The sequence below is a fragment of the Sinohyriopsis cumingii genome, chromosome 1 (assembly GCF_028554795.1).
Source record: "Sinohyriopsis cumingii isolate HCF-2022 chromosome 1, ASM2855479v2, whole genome shotgun sequence".
Lineage (NCBI taxonomy): Eukaryota > Metazoa > Mollusca > Bivalvia > Unionida > Unionidae > Sinohyriopsis > Sinohyriopsis cumingii.
This window is the reverse complement of record NC_142961.1, coordinates 22261068-22280534: the sequence shown is the minus strand read 5'-3', so window position 1 is coordinate 22280534 and position 19467 is coordinate 22261068. Positions and strand designations below refer to the sequence as shown.

Here is a 19467-nt window from a genome sequence, read left to right as displayed (position 1 = left end):
GGGAAAATATGGCAGGTCTTGAAACACTTGACGAGTTGACTGGTGTGAAAGGAAGATGGCATATGATTGTTTCCATTCTATGCGATACACCTTGTGCAAATGGATAGACAGATGACGAGTGATAATTTTTTTCCACCCTCTTTCGATTTGGAATATAGTTTTACTATGCACTTATCATTAGGTAACTAAATAAATGCTGTCATCATTAAAATTTGAGATGGGCTTACATGCGGGTCATGGTCAGCTTCTCACAAAATTGTATTGTTAGCTGTTTTTCATATCCTTTGTAAATTATCTTCACCGGAATTTGTTTCTGCTTAAACTTAAGGTGCAGATTTAAATGCTTGTTTTGCAGAAGTGCCTTCTGCATAATTAATGTTGGTTGAATAATTTATGCATGGAAATATTAATTCTGAAATGCAATGTTCTTTCTTTGTCAGGTACGTATTCCAGTGTATATAATCATCCAAAGGTCATTGAGGAACCACAGAAGGTATGTAAAGATAGAAACAATATAGACATTCTGAATAAATGAAGTGGTTTTCTCTTCTTCATCCTTAATTAAACAAGGCTTCCATGGAATATGGTGTCTCATCTTTTTCAGACTTACCAGTATTTTCAGTTGTTTGGGCTAGATAGAAACGCAGTAACTTCCAATTGCTGAGAACTATATGTCACATTTTTCTTAGTTTTATTGACTGTTGCCCCCTAATCACATTTTTCTTAGGGTTTTGATTGGAGACTTATTTAAATCCAATCATCAGCATTGTTTGAAGATGGAGATTGAAAGTATAATTTGCCTGTTGAGTAGTCCCTTCAGTACCTTGAGTAGTCCCTTCAGTACCTTGCAAATTAAGCCATTCAAAGCGAAAAAGAGAAATTCGGTTTTCCTTTGGATGTGGGGATTAATACCACATCGTGTCATTGATTAGTCACGATCTCAGCTTGTGTCTTGACAGCTTGCATGTTGAGGGGTCTTGCAGATTCCTATAAATTTGGTGCTTTTTCCGATTGATCCAAGGAGTTTTCTATCGTATAAGAAGTATACTCCACGTTTTCTGACTGAATTTTATTCTGTAGAAAACTGGATATTAATTTACGACTGCCCTTCTATCTGTCTGTTCTTGTGTCCTTTCATCAATCTGTTCCACTTTCATTTGTGCACAGTAACTCCCTTAACTCATTTGGCCCCAGAGTATTTTTCATTTATGTCTGAAATGGGGGTAGAAACACATTTTGGAGGTTAATTCTGAATACATCCAGTTTTTTGTTTAGCCTGGAGCTTAGTTGTGCTAGAAACATAGCTTTTCATTGACTATTTGGCTTGTGCATATGCAGAATGGCAAAAGTTGGAGTTCTTTTTTTTTTGTTGCTTATTGGACCCATCATTTTAGTCTCATCCTGTGTGCAGTTCAGACCAGTCGTCTTAGATCCCAGGCTAAAAAGTAGAAAGTCCGAACATAATATCTGATTCATGAGTTAATGAAGTTATTTCACCTGATTGTCAGATCCACCCACTTTTCAGTTCAGTAAATCCTTTCATTTAGTTTGTTTTATTGCTAGATATTGACGAAACCTTGCCCAAATCCTCCCCCATTTAGTCTGTAGAATCAGGTATTTCCACTCAGGAGAAATTGACCAGTGATGGGATTAGGCATCAATCCCTCGATGCACTCACCTTTACAGATTACTCTCCCATCTCACCTGTCCACGTGAGCTTGAGCCTAACCTCAACCAACATGAGTATGTAAGAAAGCATGCTAGTAGCTGCTTATGGCTTGGTGGTTCTTCCTGGGGTCTTTCCAGATTCTCTCACCATTGTACTGGCCACGTATGCTCAATCATGTGTGGAAAATTGGCATCAAAACCCGCAAGACCACAAGATTCTTGCTTACATAGGATACATCATTTGACATCAGTTGTGGTAAGCAGATGACATTTTAGCACCTTTGTGTTAAAGCAAACCAAGAGACATTAATTTTTTTTTTAGTTGGATGGCTGGATTTGCAAAGTAGTGGAATGGCACCTTGCCTATTATGATCTGGTAAGCAGTATGAAAGAAATACATGACTTTTGTTACTCAGAATATTGGTTTATATACATATTTCATGTGAATTATTCACTCTAGATTGTTGCAGTTGCCAGCAATGATGCACAGTTATTTATCATAATCTGGAACATTTCTAGGAAAAGCCATTGAAGCTCACAAAGAAACTGGGGATACCAGATGATTCCCTGCCAGTGCGTGGACTGACAAGAAAGCAGATTGAGAAAGGGATGAGGGACAATGAGCGGATTGACCATGCCAGCACTTACAGACCAAGAGATGAGACCATGGAGGAAAAGAAGTCCAGAAAACAAGCAATAAAACAAGAAAGAAAGGTAACTTGGGAGGCACATCCATAAAAATAAATGTACATTCAGTCATGTACCAAATTAACTTCTTTTTTATGCTCTGCCATATTCTTTAGTCATGTAATGTTACCCATGTCTGACTGCCTGTCAATGAATTCATCTACACTTTATAACTTTTGAAGACTTGAAACCAAATTTTGGTCGAGAGCTTTATGCAAGATTTAAATCGTGCTTGATTTTCACCAGTGTTCTTCTGGAACTTAGTGATAGGTTTTGTTTGACCTCAGATTTATAATCAGAAATTTCATTTCTGCTCAGGGCTGTTCCAGTAAAATATACAAATATACTTGGGACCCAGGGAAGGCATTATCAGGTTGGAACACCCATCCATAGATGCGTTTTGAATTCCATTTAACATTTTAAGGACTATGTGAATTGAAAGCATTGAACCTTGAGGCACTAGATTAGGAAGGCTTGGATCAAGTGCAGTATTTACATATTGTCAGAATTGTAGTCCTTTATCAGAATTTATCCGTTTGATCGCAGATTGTTCCACTTAATAGCTAAAGATCTGGCATGGATTTTTTTTTATTAAGAAGAGCTATAGCAGGTACATTAGTTACCAGTTGGCAGGAAACTGCAATTGCAGCTGCTCAAAAGACTCCATGGATTTAAATTGATTTAGTAAAGGGTCTTTTGTTGAAAAGACTTGGATCATGTTCATTTTTCATACATTTCTTTCAGAATTTGGCCGAGTTAATACTCTAAAAGAAAGATCTATTCTTCAAATTTATTTTTAACGGAAAATATGTGGAACTGTTGGGTAAGATTGTCATAAGGTCAGGGCTTATTAAATTGCTGATTAAATACTGTAATTCATAGGATGTAAGTTTTTATGCATGTGGTTACCAACTATCTGGACCCAGCAAGCAAAGAGTCATCTATAAAAATAAAAGCATGTTCTTCCCCATACATACATTTATGTAAGTTTTTGCTGAACTGCAAAAATTGATGACCATGAAACTAAATGAATTCACTGTAAATCAGAGTGTTTGTTTGGCCTGTAAGAAATCAGTTTTCTTGAGGTGTACTTGAACATTTCATACAGATAGTAAATGGGCACACAAATGATGCATAACTTACCAACAGATGAACGTAGCATTAGCTATTGTTTATCATGAAGATCCTCTAAGGAACCACTGATGTGTGCAGGTAAAATATTTTTAACAATTAGAATGAAGATGATCAAGAAAATAAATCATATTCCTATCAATATCATGCAGGTATATCTCGATGAAAGGATGTTCAAGTTTGCTAGGCTGGCTAGTAAGCGGTTACCCCAGGCCTACACCAAATGGTGTCGGCGAATTCCAACTTTTCAATAATGAATGGAGTCTGACCCTACACCCCAACAAAAATATCCAGATATAAAAAATGGGGTGACACGGGTCAGAGGAAACTCTGACTCGTCAGGCTTATACGTGTTGCAGTGTTACAGTTAATGTTTAAATCTTGTTTATTATTTTTTTTAAACAAAATGCTGAGAGTGAGACATTTAATGACCCTTTCAATTTCTTGATTAATTCAGCTAACTAAATATGATTGTTGTTAAAAAGTGAATGGCATATGGGTGTGTCTGTGTCTGGATTAACGTGTTACGTATTTTTATAACTGTTTACTACTAATACTCAAACCATTACTGGCTATCCATGTAATCATTACAGCCCTAGTGTGTACAGTTTGATTCATGATGATACATGTAGTGTTACACATGTCCATCCATCCATCTGGTTAAAGTTTTTCATTTATATCAGTTTAAAAATAAAATATGTTACAGTTTATAGATCTGATACTAGAGTAACTTTCATTGTTCGCCAACATAAGTCTGTGGACTTTTGAACACCAGTATTACCCCAACCACACCCCACATCCTTCACCCACACCACCCAAAAAGCACCTTGTCTTCTTTATTTGTTTATAAAGTTTGTATGCTTTTAAATTTACTCCACTTTAGTTGGTAGTGAAAAGTCTGGTCCAAAATTCTTGTCCTGAAAGAGGTTTGGATCCAACCTTTTAGATCAACTCTTATCAACTTGATGTTAATAATAAAAGATATGACATGTTAGCATTCATATACATTCTTGTTTTAAAAAAGTTAATTGCAGTTACATACTGTAACCCAGATAAGAGATATCAGTTGTTATTCATATTTATGTTGCATATAATATTGCTTCAGCATGATTTTCATATTTTACATGCAAATTTTACTGATTTCTTAGAATTTTAAGAGCAAAGACTCTTTGACAAGATAGGATTTCTTGACCTCAGAACCAGTTTAAAGTGAATAGTTTTACCTTTGTATTGTGATAAGCAGCTATTGTATGATCCACACACTGCTGCCAGCTTGCATAAAAACTCAATGATCAGCTGTTATGGTCAACCAATCTATGTTTTCATTGTCATCATGAGATTTCAAATACCAGAATGACTATGACTGTTTCGTAGCAAATGATGATTTCCTGTCGTAGTAGCAGTGCTAAAGACTACTAACATGTCTCAGCCAAGATAAGATAATTTTATTGCAGTCATTATGAATTCATAGATATAATTACATTTTGCAGTCACATGTAGCCTAATTGCCTAATCCATTCACAGTCAGCTTTTGACTGGTTTCATGTCTCTGATAAATGGTACAGTTCTACAGTTTCCAGTTTGTTAGCGAAATGGTGGGTGACATGTTTGAGATAACAAGTCTGAATAAGCTGCTGATTAGCTGGAAACAACGTGTGAGCTGTTTGCATCACTTTCAGGTATTGTTAGTTTCACTGTAGCAGCTTCCTTCTGAAGTATATGGCATATACACAATGTTTATGCTAATAACATTTTATGACTAAAAGCAAACAATTGGCACAGATGATGAGAATGATGTGTATTTGTTGGATTTATCCCAGGAAAGATTCTATTCCACTTGGAATTCCCCAGAGCTGTTATATTTTGGGAAAGACTGTCTAGTTCAAATTCTTGCTTGGCACCATGAGAACTTCAGACTGTGCTCATTAATAGGCTTTATTGGTCTCACAGATGGGCAGTGCTTCAATAAATGCATCAGAAGAACACATTGAATCAAAGATCTCTTTTTCTCTTATGATTTTTCTAGACCTACCTTCTGCAATAATTCTAACCAAAATTAAATTGAAAATTTCAGACAATATCATTGAAGAGACTAATGCAAAAAGCGAGACTCCATCAGCCAAGGAAACTTTGTAAATGTGAGATCTGATGTCATCTCATTGCTCAAAAGAAATATCATGCTTCCAATATTTGGGCAGACTGCATTCTTTCGTCATAAGTAAAACTGAGTTTCTTTTACTGTACCATCATTTGACACAGATCACATAAAGCCACATGAAAATCTGGTTGAATGAAACTAGGGTAATGGTTCAGTTGATTGCCAGATAGTCAGACAGAGGATGTGACACTGCTTCCATCACTTCACCTGTAGATACTGGTTGAGCATTTTGGCAACCAGGGTTATATTAGAGTAACAACTTGGTTCCATCTTAAGTGTACCAGGGCCTTTAACATCGATATGAAAATTTGTCTAGATAATTTTGCAGGAGTTCATTTTACCTATCATTATAATGTAGATTAGAACCTACTGCACTGGTATAAAAAGTGTAGTATTATGCATGCATTGTTCATGCAGAATACCTGCAAAAATAATTCCACCAGACCATGAAGGTATTCCAGTACCTATTTTATAAGTTGACCCGGACTTAATGAATCCCATTAAAATGGCAAACAAAGAGGTCATTCTTCTAGAGACAAATGGTCTTCAACACTAGCCTTAAATATTTTTAGAAAAAAAAAAGAAGTATATATCTTTATCAGTTAATAGGTTTGATTGTTTGGCTACTGTGCATTACTTTCAGCAATTTGATTTATACATGCAAATTTCAATCCGTTTGATAGTAAATCCAGTTCAGAATTTTAATTCTTTCTCAGAGCACACAAATGATGGAAGATATTTTTCTAATGATACACAATGAAGACTGCTAAGGAACCACTGATGTGTGCTTTGGTATTTTTAATTTCTGTTCAGTTGTTCAAGTAACCAGACAGTACATCTCAAGTTAAAGGTGTTATGCAATCCAGGTTTTATTCAACGTTGCAAACTTGTCCTTACTTGCAACTTGAAATGAGTATGCCATCATGCATTAGGAAAGCCGTAATGATCCACTAGACTGAATAACATGCAGATAGAACTAAGGGAAACTTGAGTTGGGTTATTTTGTGTCTTGTGTAAATTTGTCATACATAAGAAATTTTAGTATTTGTATTCCCATTATCTCCATTGTAAAAATGCCCATCAACGGAAACATAAATTTTGTCCATTCATTGGGATTGTAAGGATAATTCATAATTGCCATTACAGCCTTCCGATAACAATTTGTATCTGGGGAAATTTGCTGTTTTGAGTTTTTGCCACACTTAAGTGCTAATTGTATCCTTGCATCAACTGAATGTAGTCTTGTTACAGTCTTCAAGTTGTAATACTTTATGATAGATCAAAACTATCAACATAAATGTTAATTCATAAACCAGTTTAAATTAAATAGTTTTATATTTGTATTTTGATAAGCAGCTAATACATGATCCACACACTCAGTTGCCAGCTTGCATAAAAGTTGCAGTGATCAGCTGTCATGGTCAACCAGTCATGTTTTCATTGTCAGCATAAGAATTCAAATGCCAGAATGTTTCTTAGCATATCATGATTTCCTGTCATAGTAGCATTGGACAGACACTATGTAATCCTTTAATTCATATGTGTGGGAATATTCTGGCAAAGAAGTTTATAGCCACTTAGTGCTTCAGTATTCAATAGAGTTAGCCTAATCCATTTACATGGTCAGCTTTTGACTGATTTCCTGTCTCTGACAAATGGTACAGTTCTACAGTTTCCAGTTTGTTAGCAAAATGGTGGGTGATGCATATATTTGAGTAAAACTAGTCTGAAGAAACAGCTGATAGTTGAAAACAACATGCAAGCTGTGTTCGCTTCACTTGCAGACATTGTTAGTTTCACTGTGGCAACTTCTTTCTGAAGTTTGTTGCATATAAACAATGTTTATACAAATAAATGACATTTTATAACTAAAAGCAAACAATTGGAACAAATGATCGACATGAAGTGTATTTGCTGGAAAGAAGATATTCCACTTGGAATTCCCCAGAGCTTTTATATTTATTTTGGGGAAAGTCTGTCTAGTTCAAATTCTTGCATGGCACCATGAGAACTTCTCCAAACTAGGCTCATAAATAGGCTTTATTGTTCTCACTGATGGACAGTACTTCTGTAAATGCAATTCAGCAAGAATGACATGTCCATTTTGCCTTTCATTAGAAAATAGATTAGAAAATACTCCACTTGACTAAAAAGTGTAGTATTATGCATGCATTGTTCATGCAGATTACTTGCAAAATAATTCCACCAGACCATGAAGGTATTTCGGTACCTGTTTTTTAAGTGGACCAGGATTTAATGAATCACATTAAAAGGGCAAACGACGAGGTCAAATGGTGTTTGGCACTAGCCTAAAATATTTTTAGAAAAAAAATGAAATGATTTACATCTTTATCAGTTAATATGTTTGATTATTCAGCCATTGTGCAGTACTTTCAGTGCTTTGATTTATACGTGTAATTTCAGTGTTAAAAGCAAATGATCCAGTTCAAAATTTTTGTTCTTTCTCTGAGCACACAAATGATGGAGGATATTTCTCCCGATATACAGTGAGGACCTCTAAGGAACCACTGATGTGTGCTTTGGTATTACAGTAGTCCCCCTCTTATAAGGCCACCCCTAATGCAGCAGGGAAGTGGCCTTATAATGCGGGTGGCCTTTCTAGAGGGGGATGACAAATGCGAATAGTAAATACATATGAAAAAAGTCACAAGTACATTTAATTTTAAATATTTAATATTTTAATTAAAAAATCACATGCATGATGTGAAATAAATGTAAAACAAACTTTGTCATCATTTGCAAAAGAATGCTATGAATAACCATTGATACAGTTTTAAAACTGTCTTTATAAGTATGTTACAGTTCACATCACGTCACTTTGTTGGTAACAGTCTAAAAAACAAACCAATCTCATCACATTAAAAATATCCTTGCTGTCATATCCCCTGCATATATCGTTTAGTCTTTTGTTCCAATCTTCGACAACTTCATTATTAACATCAGCTGATTCGCCGCTAATGACAGAACACTTGATATTGTGTCGCACTTGAAATATGTGCAACCATCCGTTACATGCGGTAAAGTCGTCATATCCCAGTTCAACTGACAAAATTTTTGCTTTTTCTTGTCTTTCAAATCAGGATACAAACGTCTCCTGGCACAAACAATCTTCCTTTCTCAGTCCATTTCACCTTTCCACTTATGCAGAATTGTTTCATTATCTTTCACGATATTGTTTATCTGAGTCTTCCCGACGTTAGTTTTCTGCAAGGATCCTCGACGACCCCCCTCCCCCCCCCGCCGTCAGTTGAATTACTTTCACGTTCTCCTCTAAACTGAGAATTTTTATTTTCCTCGATGACATGTTGATCTTTTTGCAGTAAGTTATTCATGTTGCCAACTACAATACCGATAAAACAATTTTGTATGCATCTAAACGGCTTCAATATGTACCATTAACATTATGCAGATTTGACCTCGCGGCCGCTAGGATTCGTAATTTTGACAATTATTGTCAGTAGTAATAGCCACTGATTACCAAAGTGAACAAGCTCAACATCTTTCTAAGGGAAGCCACAAAGGCTATTAAACCATTTTCCTGCTGACTTGGATATTGTACATTGATACTGCCACTTCTCAGCTGGTACTACTGTTCGATAATTGTATTCTTAACAATTATCAGAGTGACTAAACCGGACATCTTATGATAACACAGCAGTAAGGCTAATTGGATTACATGTACGTACCCTTTTGTATGGATTAAAATTTGAGTCTTTCTTGGTTTTTATGGAATAAATTTGGCTTCTCGTGAGGCGTAAATGATATAATATTAATCTTAGTGGTAAATGTACTTTACTCCACACTTCTTTCAGTAACGAAAACCTGACATCGGGAAACAGAAATCGGATTACTTAACACACGTTATGAATACAATACTGGTTCTGGATACATATTCAAATAAAATGCAGCCGCTTGTGAGAGGTAAATTTTATGATTTTGCACTAATATGCTGGCCACTGGTCGCGTTAGCCGGGTGGCCTTTCGCGAGGGGTACTTTTGAACACAAGCTCGTCGGTGCCAACGGATTCTGGCCGTAAGGAGCGGGTGGCCGCTGGTCAGGGGGGCTGTTCAAGAGGGGGACTACTGTATGTCCATTTGTGGCTAAACAATGTCTCAAAGAACCTATACAATGTAAAAGTAAATTGTGGTTTTTAAAATTTTAAAAACTCTAGTGGCCTATTGACTTTTGGGTCAGAAGGTCACGGTTACTAATGACAGAATGAAAGGAGAGAAATGGCTTTTGCATAATAACTTGTTTAGAGTAAGTTTCTTGATGAAACTGGGTGGTTTGTATAGATTTGGGGGTCTTAAGGTCAAGGGTGATGGTCGTAGTAAGTCTGTTAAGAAAAAATGGTTTCTTCTCTGTCAGTTTTCAAAATCACATACTTTGTCCAAAGGTCAAGTTCTTTAGGACACATTGGTGCGTAATCTCTCAAGTTTACCAACAAAGAGGAAAATATGAAACATGCATTATGGTAGCTAATATGTATCTTGCAACGGTGTTCTCAAAATGTTCAGTTTGGCATAAAAGTGACCCCAAACAAAAATTAATAATGCAAAATAATAATCTGAACCTAAGTTAAACTCTTATCCACAGCATGTTATAGAACAAATAAGGGTTACTCCTGTTGACCGATGTTCCATTTCATCACTGAATTAACAAATTAACAGTATAATCAAAGAAATTACTCAATGTAACATCATTTAAGTTGGTTAGGCCCATTGGTAAATGACTACCCTATGCCAACACTGCATGGTGTCAACAAATTCTAGGCATTTGAATTTGAACATACACCTCAACATGAATGTCCAAATGTAGCAACAGGGGATGATTTTTTCATAATTACAGAATATATAAAAATGGAATGTTTTCTGCATAATTTGAGTGTGCAGATTTCAAAAATGAACCCATCTTTATGATATCTTTCCAAATAAATTCACAGGAAGCATTCAAACACATGGTACCGTCCACCATTTTTAATATTGGTCTTTGGCAATTTTTTAAAATTCTTGACCTCATGTTATTTCAAGCTGAAATTTGCATATTTCTTACACATATTTTATACAGAAATGTTTTGTGAATATTCAGCTTTGAGAATAAATAGACCTTTTTTTTGTATGTTCCAAGTAATTCAGAAGCCCCCCCCCCCCCGTGCCTTTTTATCCCTCCCCCCAACTTTTTTACATGAAATACTATATTTTTGAGTCATACACAAGTTGAAATTATACGTTGCTTTTAAAATGAATGTTTTCTGCTTAATTTGAGTGTGCAGATTTCATAAATGAGCCCATCTTTATGATATCTTTTCAAATAAATTCACAGGAAGCATTCGAACACATGTACCGTCCACCATTTTTAATATTGGTCTTTGGTCACTTTTTGAAAATTCTTGACCTCATCTTACTTCATGCTGAAAGTTGCATATTTTTTACATATGGTTATATATAAATGTGTTGTGAACATTCAGCGTGAAGAATAAATTCACTTTTTCTATGTTCCAGGTACTTCTGAAGACTTTCTTTGCCTTTTTATCACACGCCCCCTAACATTTTTGCATGAAATAGCATAATCATGAGTCATACCAAGTTGAAATTGTATGTTACTCTTAAAACCAATGGCGCATATTCATTACAGTGTTCTTGTACATATATACATTTATCTGAAATCACAATTTAGTAAATAACAATTGCTATTTTAGAATTTAGTTATCATATGATATATTTGGTCAGTTTTCATATCTATCAAATAAAATCGATGACAAAAGGTTTTCCACTAAGTTTTCATTACAGTAAGTCAGGATTTCTATAGTGTCAACTTAAGATGGTGCAACATTAAATTTTGGATGTCCTAACTTTGCGATATTTTCATAATAATTCTGACCATTGTTTTGAGCAATATTACATAGTTCATGAAGTAAGGACAATTGTGGTATCAGATATAGAGAAGAAACTGGCACTGAGTTGGTTCTCAAGAAATATTTAGGATTATGAATTTGTTTAAATGGAGAAATACTACAGATCGATTTTCTATTCCTTGGCTTATGATGACAATATTCATATTGATATTCACAAAAAATGGCATGACAATTTTAAATGAATTTGTTTTCATTCTTCAAAATTCTGAAAAATAGTTAACTTTTACCTCTTTGCCTTCCCTGCTAAAAATGAACATTTTAATTTTAAGACCAGTGTCTCTAGATAAGAATCGTACGTAGAACAGATGACCTGACATTGATAATATCTCAGTGATCACAATCACATACATATTATCAATACGTCTAGTATCACTAAGTCGGTGAGTGATACTCTCGTCGAGTCTCTAACCTCGAAAATATATTACACAACATAAGTTGTACAAATATTTTGTAATAAGTTGGGTATAATGAATAACAGTACAGCTGTATAATCCAATTCCTTGCTATAAACTTCTGCCTTTTCATACAGTCAAGTTTTTGTGTGTTTTTGAACCCAAATTATGTCGTATTGTTGTCATTGTTTACATTTTGTACGTACCCATGTGCCAGGAAGAGTTTCCATTCTTGCTGGCATGGGTGACCTTTGAAAAAGACGTAATTGGTGGGTTTTCCGCAAATGTTTGCACACATTTTACCAATATTCTCGTAAAAAGAACTCCAAAGTATTTAAAAATAGGCGTAGGTGAGCATATATGTTCGTTTATTTAGTTTTTCAGCGTTTTGAAAAATTCGCTTTTCGTTTTTTTCGATGAATAAGTAGTAGAAATTACCCAATGTCATATACGCTAAATACAGACATTTGACCTTTCAGCCATGAATACATTCCGATGTAATAATGTCGGCTTTTTACATATTAAAGCAGAGAAAGTACCGGGTGTAATGAGGTTGACATTTTGAGAAAAAGTTAATCTTGATCGCCATTGCCCTCTAGCGGCGTCCCCTGTTGCTACCAAATGTCAAAAATTGTATGGGAAGTGTTAGAGGAATCTAGTACTAATGGTTAGGTGATACTAACAATAGTCCCAGGAAGCTTCTGTTCATTACCTAACCATCAGAGGTCACAAAAGGAAGCTGGCTGTCTTTTGATCTCATTGAGTTGGAGCAACTTCTAATCCATAAGTTGTTTAAAGTGTGAACACCGATTTTCATTCCTAATGATAAACCAACAACCTAAAGGTGTGATCCAGTAGAAGCCAGATTGAATGTTGCAATGATGTGATGTCACATTGAAAGCCATAGATGTTGAAAAAAAGTGTGTGCAACCCTATACACCACTCCCTCGATAACTCGCGAACCTGCTTATAATGCGGGGTCAGGCATTGATCCCATGTTTAAACAGAAAATACCCCCCAAAAAATTCCCTTTTTGTTGAAAATCGCAACCAAAATTGGTAACATAAACTGTATATGGCTCGTTTTATGGTTGAAAACAGTAGATAGAACCAGGAAATTGTAATCAACATTATGAAATATCAACTTTTAATAAGAAGTCATATAATTTCTTACATTTTCTTTTCAAACAACATTCTTAGTACACCGCAATTAATGATATTCAAGGAAATTTCAATCGATGAAAATGTCACTTACACCTAGTAGAGACAGTACTTTAATGAATAAATACCAATTAAATAAAATATTTTATCAATTGAAATTTTTGCGCTAGTTGTATCTTTTAGTTCCTTTTAAGTCTAATCATAAATGCAAGGTGTCCTCTTGTAATTAAACATAAATGTGTCAATCTACTGTAACAACTATGTCCACGAGCATTTCTCAGAACCTAATTAAGCGCCCACTGTGTTTTGATATTGGACTAGCAGAAGCATTTGTTGTATTGTTGCACTAAATAAAAAGCGGGCCTCCTTTTCTATTATCACATTAATTACATCTTTTGAATCCAATAAAGGAGGTGGAATAAAAAAAAAATTGAAAGGTTTACAAATCCTATAAGATTAAGAACCAGCAGCCCCAGTCATATATTGGGTAAATCATTTCAATTGATCAATGGACACTGTTATCAATTTTATTGTGTACATAACCTAATTAAACTCTTAAATTAACTTACTCAGTCATAACTGTGATTAAAGGTAGCAAGGCAACCAAGCGAAATGAGTACGTCATAAAATAAACAGCTTTGTTTCACAGATATGGCCCATTGTGGGAAAAAATGAGTTTCAGAGAATTCCTGAATTCTCATGATAACAAGTTTCATGATTACTTGCAATGAAATCACAGCATCAATATTTTACTAATTGAAAAATAAAAACAATGAGTTTCGACGTAGACATTTGTCACACAAAATAAATGTAGCTTGTTTTGATAAAAAGGAATCTTGTTTGGTAGTGTATCATCAGTTAGTCTGGTTCCTTTCTTCGGAAACTCCTGGTTTCATAAAATACTATTAAACACTACTCAAGAAACAAGAATAATTAATTAATAAAACAAAAAGCTGGGACATAATACGTGAATGTTTATGAGTACCATGTTTAGTTAAGGAAACCAGTTGGAATCATGTTATCGATCTTTCAGATATTGGACATTTTGAAAATAATTTATAGAGAAATACTGAACAACTTCATCCCAAAAAGCACTTTAAACAGCCCAGTCCCCCCCAACCAACCAACCCCGCAGTTTTCTGGATGCCTAGTGCTTTTTTTGGGAGGTCCCTCCCTCGTTTATACTGTGGTCCATGTTTTCGGACCAACAATTTATATTTAATGAGTAAATGTGTTGTCAAGACAACATTTTCTACTTTGGATTTACTGAACTTATTTCTTCCTCATATACATATAGAGCAAAGTTTTTATGCATTTGCAGTTAAAATTTCTGTACCCTCTAAAAGGGGATGACTTTTTCAATATTATTATTCTTTTAATTTCTCCTCTTTCTCTCGGACAAAAATCAAGTTCAGTCACTCACTCTCTATAAATTCATATACATGTGCAAAGGGAGGGTTTGAAAAATGTAAATTTTCTACTTGCAAGAAATAACTACTGTCATTAAATTGCACATTCATCATTTTTTTTTGATCATGCAAAATTGAATCATCAAGATGATAAAGAAAAATTCTGTCCTTTTCCAGGAAAGAAGAGAAGAAAAGAAGGCCAACAAAAAGATGTTTGCACAAGAAAAGATCCGTCAGGTGAAGACGTTAATAAATGTACAGAACAATTTGCAAGGGATTAAACTGTCATAACATGAATCAGCAGTATGGTGCTCTGAATTAAGGACAGATGTTTGGCCTTGAATGATAGAGGCTTTCACTACAGCAATTTATATCATTGCCTGTCACTAAGGTTTTCCAGGTGTAGTTCACATCTAGAACAGAACTGTACCTGAGCTGTTACCAAGGTATTCCAAGTATAGTTCACAACTTGAACAGAACTGTACCTGGACGTTACCAAGGTCTTCCAGGTATAGTTCACATTTTGAACAGAACTGTATCTGAGCTACCTGAATAGGGCCAGATTGAATTGTTGTAATCATTGTGTAGGAAACACGACAGATTCAAGAATCAAAGAAAAATAATATTGCTGTGGCTGCTGTTATCAGGACTGTGCTAATGCTAGAGACTTTTTATTTCTACTGGTCAGATACCAGGAGAGCTTATATCATTGGCACATCTTCTGTTGTTCACTCATTCATTAGGCAATTACTTGTTTTCATGACTCCTTAAACTACTGGGTGGATTGACGTGAACCTATACACATTCATCCAAGAGTCTAGTTTGTTCTGTTTGAAAATGGTTGGTTCCCCATGGATATCCAGTATGGTCACCAAATTAGCCATCATGGAAATCTTGTTATCACTATCCTTCCTGAATTCATGGTCATATCAGTTTTCAGTTAAGGACTTCTTATGATGTCTGGTTGGTCTTAAATAAAAAGAATGCTGATCTGAAATACAACAAGGCGGCCACTGCTACTTTTCCTACATGGAAAGCTGTATCAACATGGAGCTTTCAGGCTATCATCATGATGGCCATCTTTGAAACTTTGTTATTGCATCTTTTCCATTAATGGAGTTTTCACTAAATACTGTCTGGCTGGTTTAAATGAAAATTATCCTGATCTCATTTAAAATGGCCATCATGGCAGCCATCTTGAAAATCTCATAACTTTTATCTCCTGAACAGATGGTTGTATGTTTGTTATATTTCCTAAAGACTTGTGATGATATGTTGTGCTCATAAATGAAAATGATACTGATCAGTCAGTCAGATATTGCAAATGGGGTTTACACTAAAATCCTTATGATGTTTAGTTACCCCTAATTCTCCTGAACAGATTGTTGTACAGAGGTTGTTGATGTTCTTGCTTTTAAAAAGAACACATTTTCTTACACATGTTCTTGCTCCTGTCTTAAAATGATGCTGATCCAACCTCCAAGATGGCTGCATTTGATAGCCATCATGACAATATTCCATGGGCTGTCCTTTATGAACTGTGGTTTTAATGGCTTGGGGTTTTCAGTAAAACACACAGGCAATGCAATTTTTACCATCTTGTCTGACCTCCAGCATATTTCCATTTTTGAAACTCTTTTTTATTCCTACTCAACATGAATGAATGGCAGCATTGACACTGTTTTTAATGAAACACTTCTTGCATTATGTAATTGATTCTGATTGAAAATGGTCAGATCCAACCTCCAAAATTATCTACACTGATGTGATTGTGTTTAAATCTAGATTGATTGACCTTGTAGTCAAGTCAAGGGTCATTATTTGTATTTAAGTACTTTAATGCACATGTACAAACTGTAACTAGTACATATAAAAGTGAATTTGTGCCAGAGTTTGTATTTAGTTGATTTGAGGAAAAAGGTCTTGACTCCTGTTTATTGCTGTACTGGCTTGCTAGCAATGATAACACAAACAAATATAAATGGATTTTCACCAAACTCAGTTTGTGAATATATCTGAAGAATACTTTATATGATTACAGTTTAGTAATGTATTTTCTTTATATATATTAAAGCCAAAAACAACCCACAAAGTATTAATTATATATATCATAACTGAACTTGACATATGGATATGAAGGGCTTTTATGCAAGTTTGCTTGTTGCAGAATATGACAACATAATGTCACAAATAAAGCTGGTAAAGTAAAATAGATGTTTCAAAGAAATCACATTCGTTTGCAAATAAGGAACTTTTGTTTTCTTGAATTCGTTTGCACCTGAAAATCATATGCTAATAATTGAAGTTGTCAAAATAAGATCTTTGTAAATAACATAAGATAGATATGTTGATGGGAAGAAAGGAAATGGTAAGAATACATATAAATTGTTTCAAAAAAGCATGCATGTATAAAACTTAATACATAGATAAGGGTTTTGGAAATGGCTAGGTTTTTTTTAAAGATTTGTTTAGTTTAATGACCTTGAACTGAAAAATTTAATTTTACATGGGTTCATTAGATTTGTTTGTGGAAATTGTAATAAGTTTCCTTTTCTTTGCATAGATAAAGCTGGCAGACTGGTTTCTTAAACTACATGAACAACACAAAACGTTTTTGTGACGATTTTTGTTTATACTCACAACTGAATAATTTGTGAACTCTTATTTTATCAGGTTAGTAAAGGGCCATCTTCTTCCTTAAGTTATAATCCTATTACCTTGAAATAGTTGAATTCATTAAAACAATCTTTCGCAAGTTGATTTTTTTTCAGTCAGCAAGCTTGGCCCATTTTAGGGGGATCATGACCATGGCTTTTTTAGTACTTGAAACTCTGTGAATAATGTAGATATATGTTGTCTTAAAATCAATGGTATAGGGATGGTTCGTATGAATGGAATACATTTAAATGAATACCAGTTCTGATTGTACATGAAACTAATTGCTACAAGAAGAGCTTTGTGTTGCCTTTTTTATATCCATACTTTTGTTAACAGTGACTTTTATTTCATCATCCACATTCTTTTCCAAAAAGAGGTGGTGATCCTTTGCACATATAGTTTACCAAGTACCAATTATTTTGTTGGTAGCACCAGTACTTCTTTCTATATCCCCCTGCTTGCTTTGATATTAACTAAAAGGATTTTTTAAAAGAGCTAAGGTCTGATTTGTAATCCTATATGTACCAACATAGGCTGTCGTGATTAAAGGTGATGTTTTCTTTCCATGTACAGTTTCTTGAATACTATTCAAATAAGACCTAAAATGTTCTTATGATTACATTTTGTATGTATATGACATGTCTATGCCATATTTTGGTAATTTACATTTTCAAAGTGTTTGTTGCATGTTGAAGTTAAACATTTGTACATTTTTTAAATTTATTTTAATCTATTTCTTATGGGTAAATTGTCACTATTGGCAAGAAGGTGGCAAATTATGTTAAGAAAATTTAACCTTTCAAAAAGTTTCCTTTGTGTATGTCAATGAGTGGAAATACATTCAACTTGCTTTTGATTTCTGGCTTGTAGTTTTCATTTTTATTTTGTTTGCAAAACTCAGTTTGGTGAGTGTTTTATGCACATGTTGTTATGAATACTGGGGTATATAGATGGAATGAATTTTCATAGAAAAATAAGATCAGTATGAATGTTACTTTAGGTCTTCAAAAATTGTTGTTGATTCATGTTGATATAGGCATTTATAATATCTGTGATAAGATTGGGTTCATTTGTGACAAGGAATGTGGAGATGATAATCTTACTAGAAGATGTGAATGATTTAAAAGTCCAATGTTAATTATGGTGTTCAGTTATGTTTTAAATTGCACCCCAGGCCATTTGACCCAACTAATACTCCACCCACCTGTCTACCGCACGTATGAACTGACAAATTACACATCATTAGTGATTGCTGACAAGACCTAATTACTGCACACATCTTAGACAACAGACCATATATAGTAAATTTGATTATCAGTATCTAAAAAAGAATAAAGGGCCAAATTTTAAGGAGTTTATAGTTTAAATTCATTTTTATCGTAAGCATATTTAAAACTAAATTTATAATGAAGTATGAGATGCAGGTGTTCTTAGATAGGGTCAATTACAGATCAGTACAGTTATATGGTCCATTAGAGATGAGTACAGTAGTAGGGTCAGTAACATATCAGTGCATTAGTAGGGTCAGTAACAGTACAGTTGTATTGTCAGTATAGCATAAGTACAGTGTTTGTGTTGGCAACAGATCAGTACAATAGTAGCGTCAGCAACAGATCAGTACGGTAGTAGGGTCAGCAACAGATCGGTACAGTTGTAGGGTTAGTAACAGATGAATACAGTAGTAGGGTCTGTTACAAATCCATTATCTAATTTGGTCCACATTGTTAAAAATGGAAATATATTTAAATTTGTGTGATGGGTTTAATTTGGATGATTTTAATGTAGCTTTAAACAAAATTCAGTCATATCGCTACAACCTCTGCGGTGTGACAGATTATAATCTCACATTTATATTTTAAGCTCTGACCAATGCACAATTTATTGTACCAGTTCAATCGAGCAAAAAGCCTGAGTGACATTATTCAATCAATTGCACTAGAAATTGATAAAAAGTAAATAATTTGTATCAAAATCGCTTAAATCAAAGTTTGTATTGCTTATTATTATTATTATTATTAAAACAATTAAAAATGTTAATATCATGGTGCATACCAATATTACACCTAAAACATGTCAATAATTGTGTATTTTGGTGTTTATTTCGGATTCTGAACTTATTTTAGTTTTTCTAGTAAATAAAAAACACTAAAATACAGTCAAAAACCAAAATGTACAATGAAATACACTCATAAACCATAATGTACAACGAAATGCACTCCAAAACCGATATGTACACCGAAATAGTCAAAAAGCGAAATGTACACCCAA

The 19467-nt window shown here is 34.4% G+C and overlaps 1 protein-coding gene and 2 non-coding genes across 3 annotated transcripts in view; all 3 read left to right on the top strand.

Moving 5' to 3' along the window:
• LOC149806539 (protein LTV1 homolog) overlaps positions 1-18055 on the top strand; it is a 44866-nt gene extending 26811 nt beyond the window's left edge. The window contains exons 9-11 of the mRNA XM_089954256.1: positions 441-493; positions 2188-2382; positions 14719-18055. Coding sequence (XP_089810382.1) covers positions 441-493; positions 2188-2382; positions 14719-14832 — 362 coding nt within the window. The 3' untranslated portion in view covers positions 14833-18055. The remainder of the gene's footprint in view (positions 1-440; positions 494-2187; positions 2383-14718) is intronic.
• On the top strand, positions 6364-6430 carry LOC149806541 (small nucleolar RNA SNORD42). Its single transcript, XR_016413482.1, has one exon. It is a non-coding gene; the product is annotated as a small nucleolar RNA SNORD42 (small nucleolar RNA).
• On the top strand, positions 8117-8181 carry LOC149806540 (small nucleolar RNA SNORD42). Its single transcript, XR_016413487.1, has one exon. It is a non-coding gene; the product is annotated as a small nucleolar RNA SNORD42 (small nucleolar RNA).
• Positions 18056-19467: the final 1412 nt, after the last annotated feature.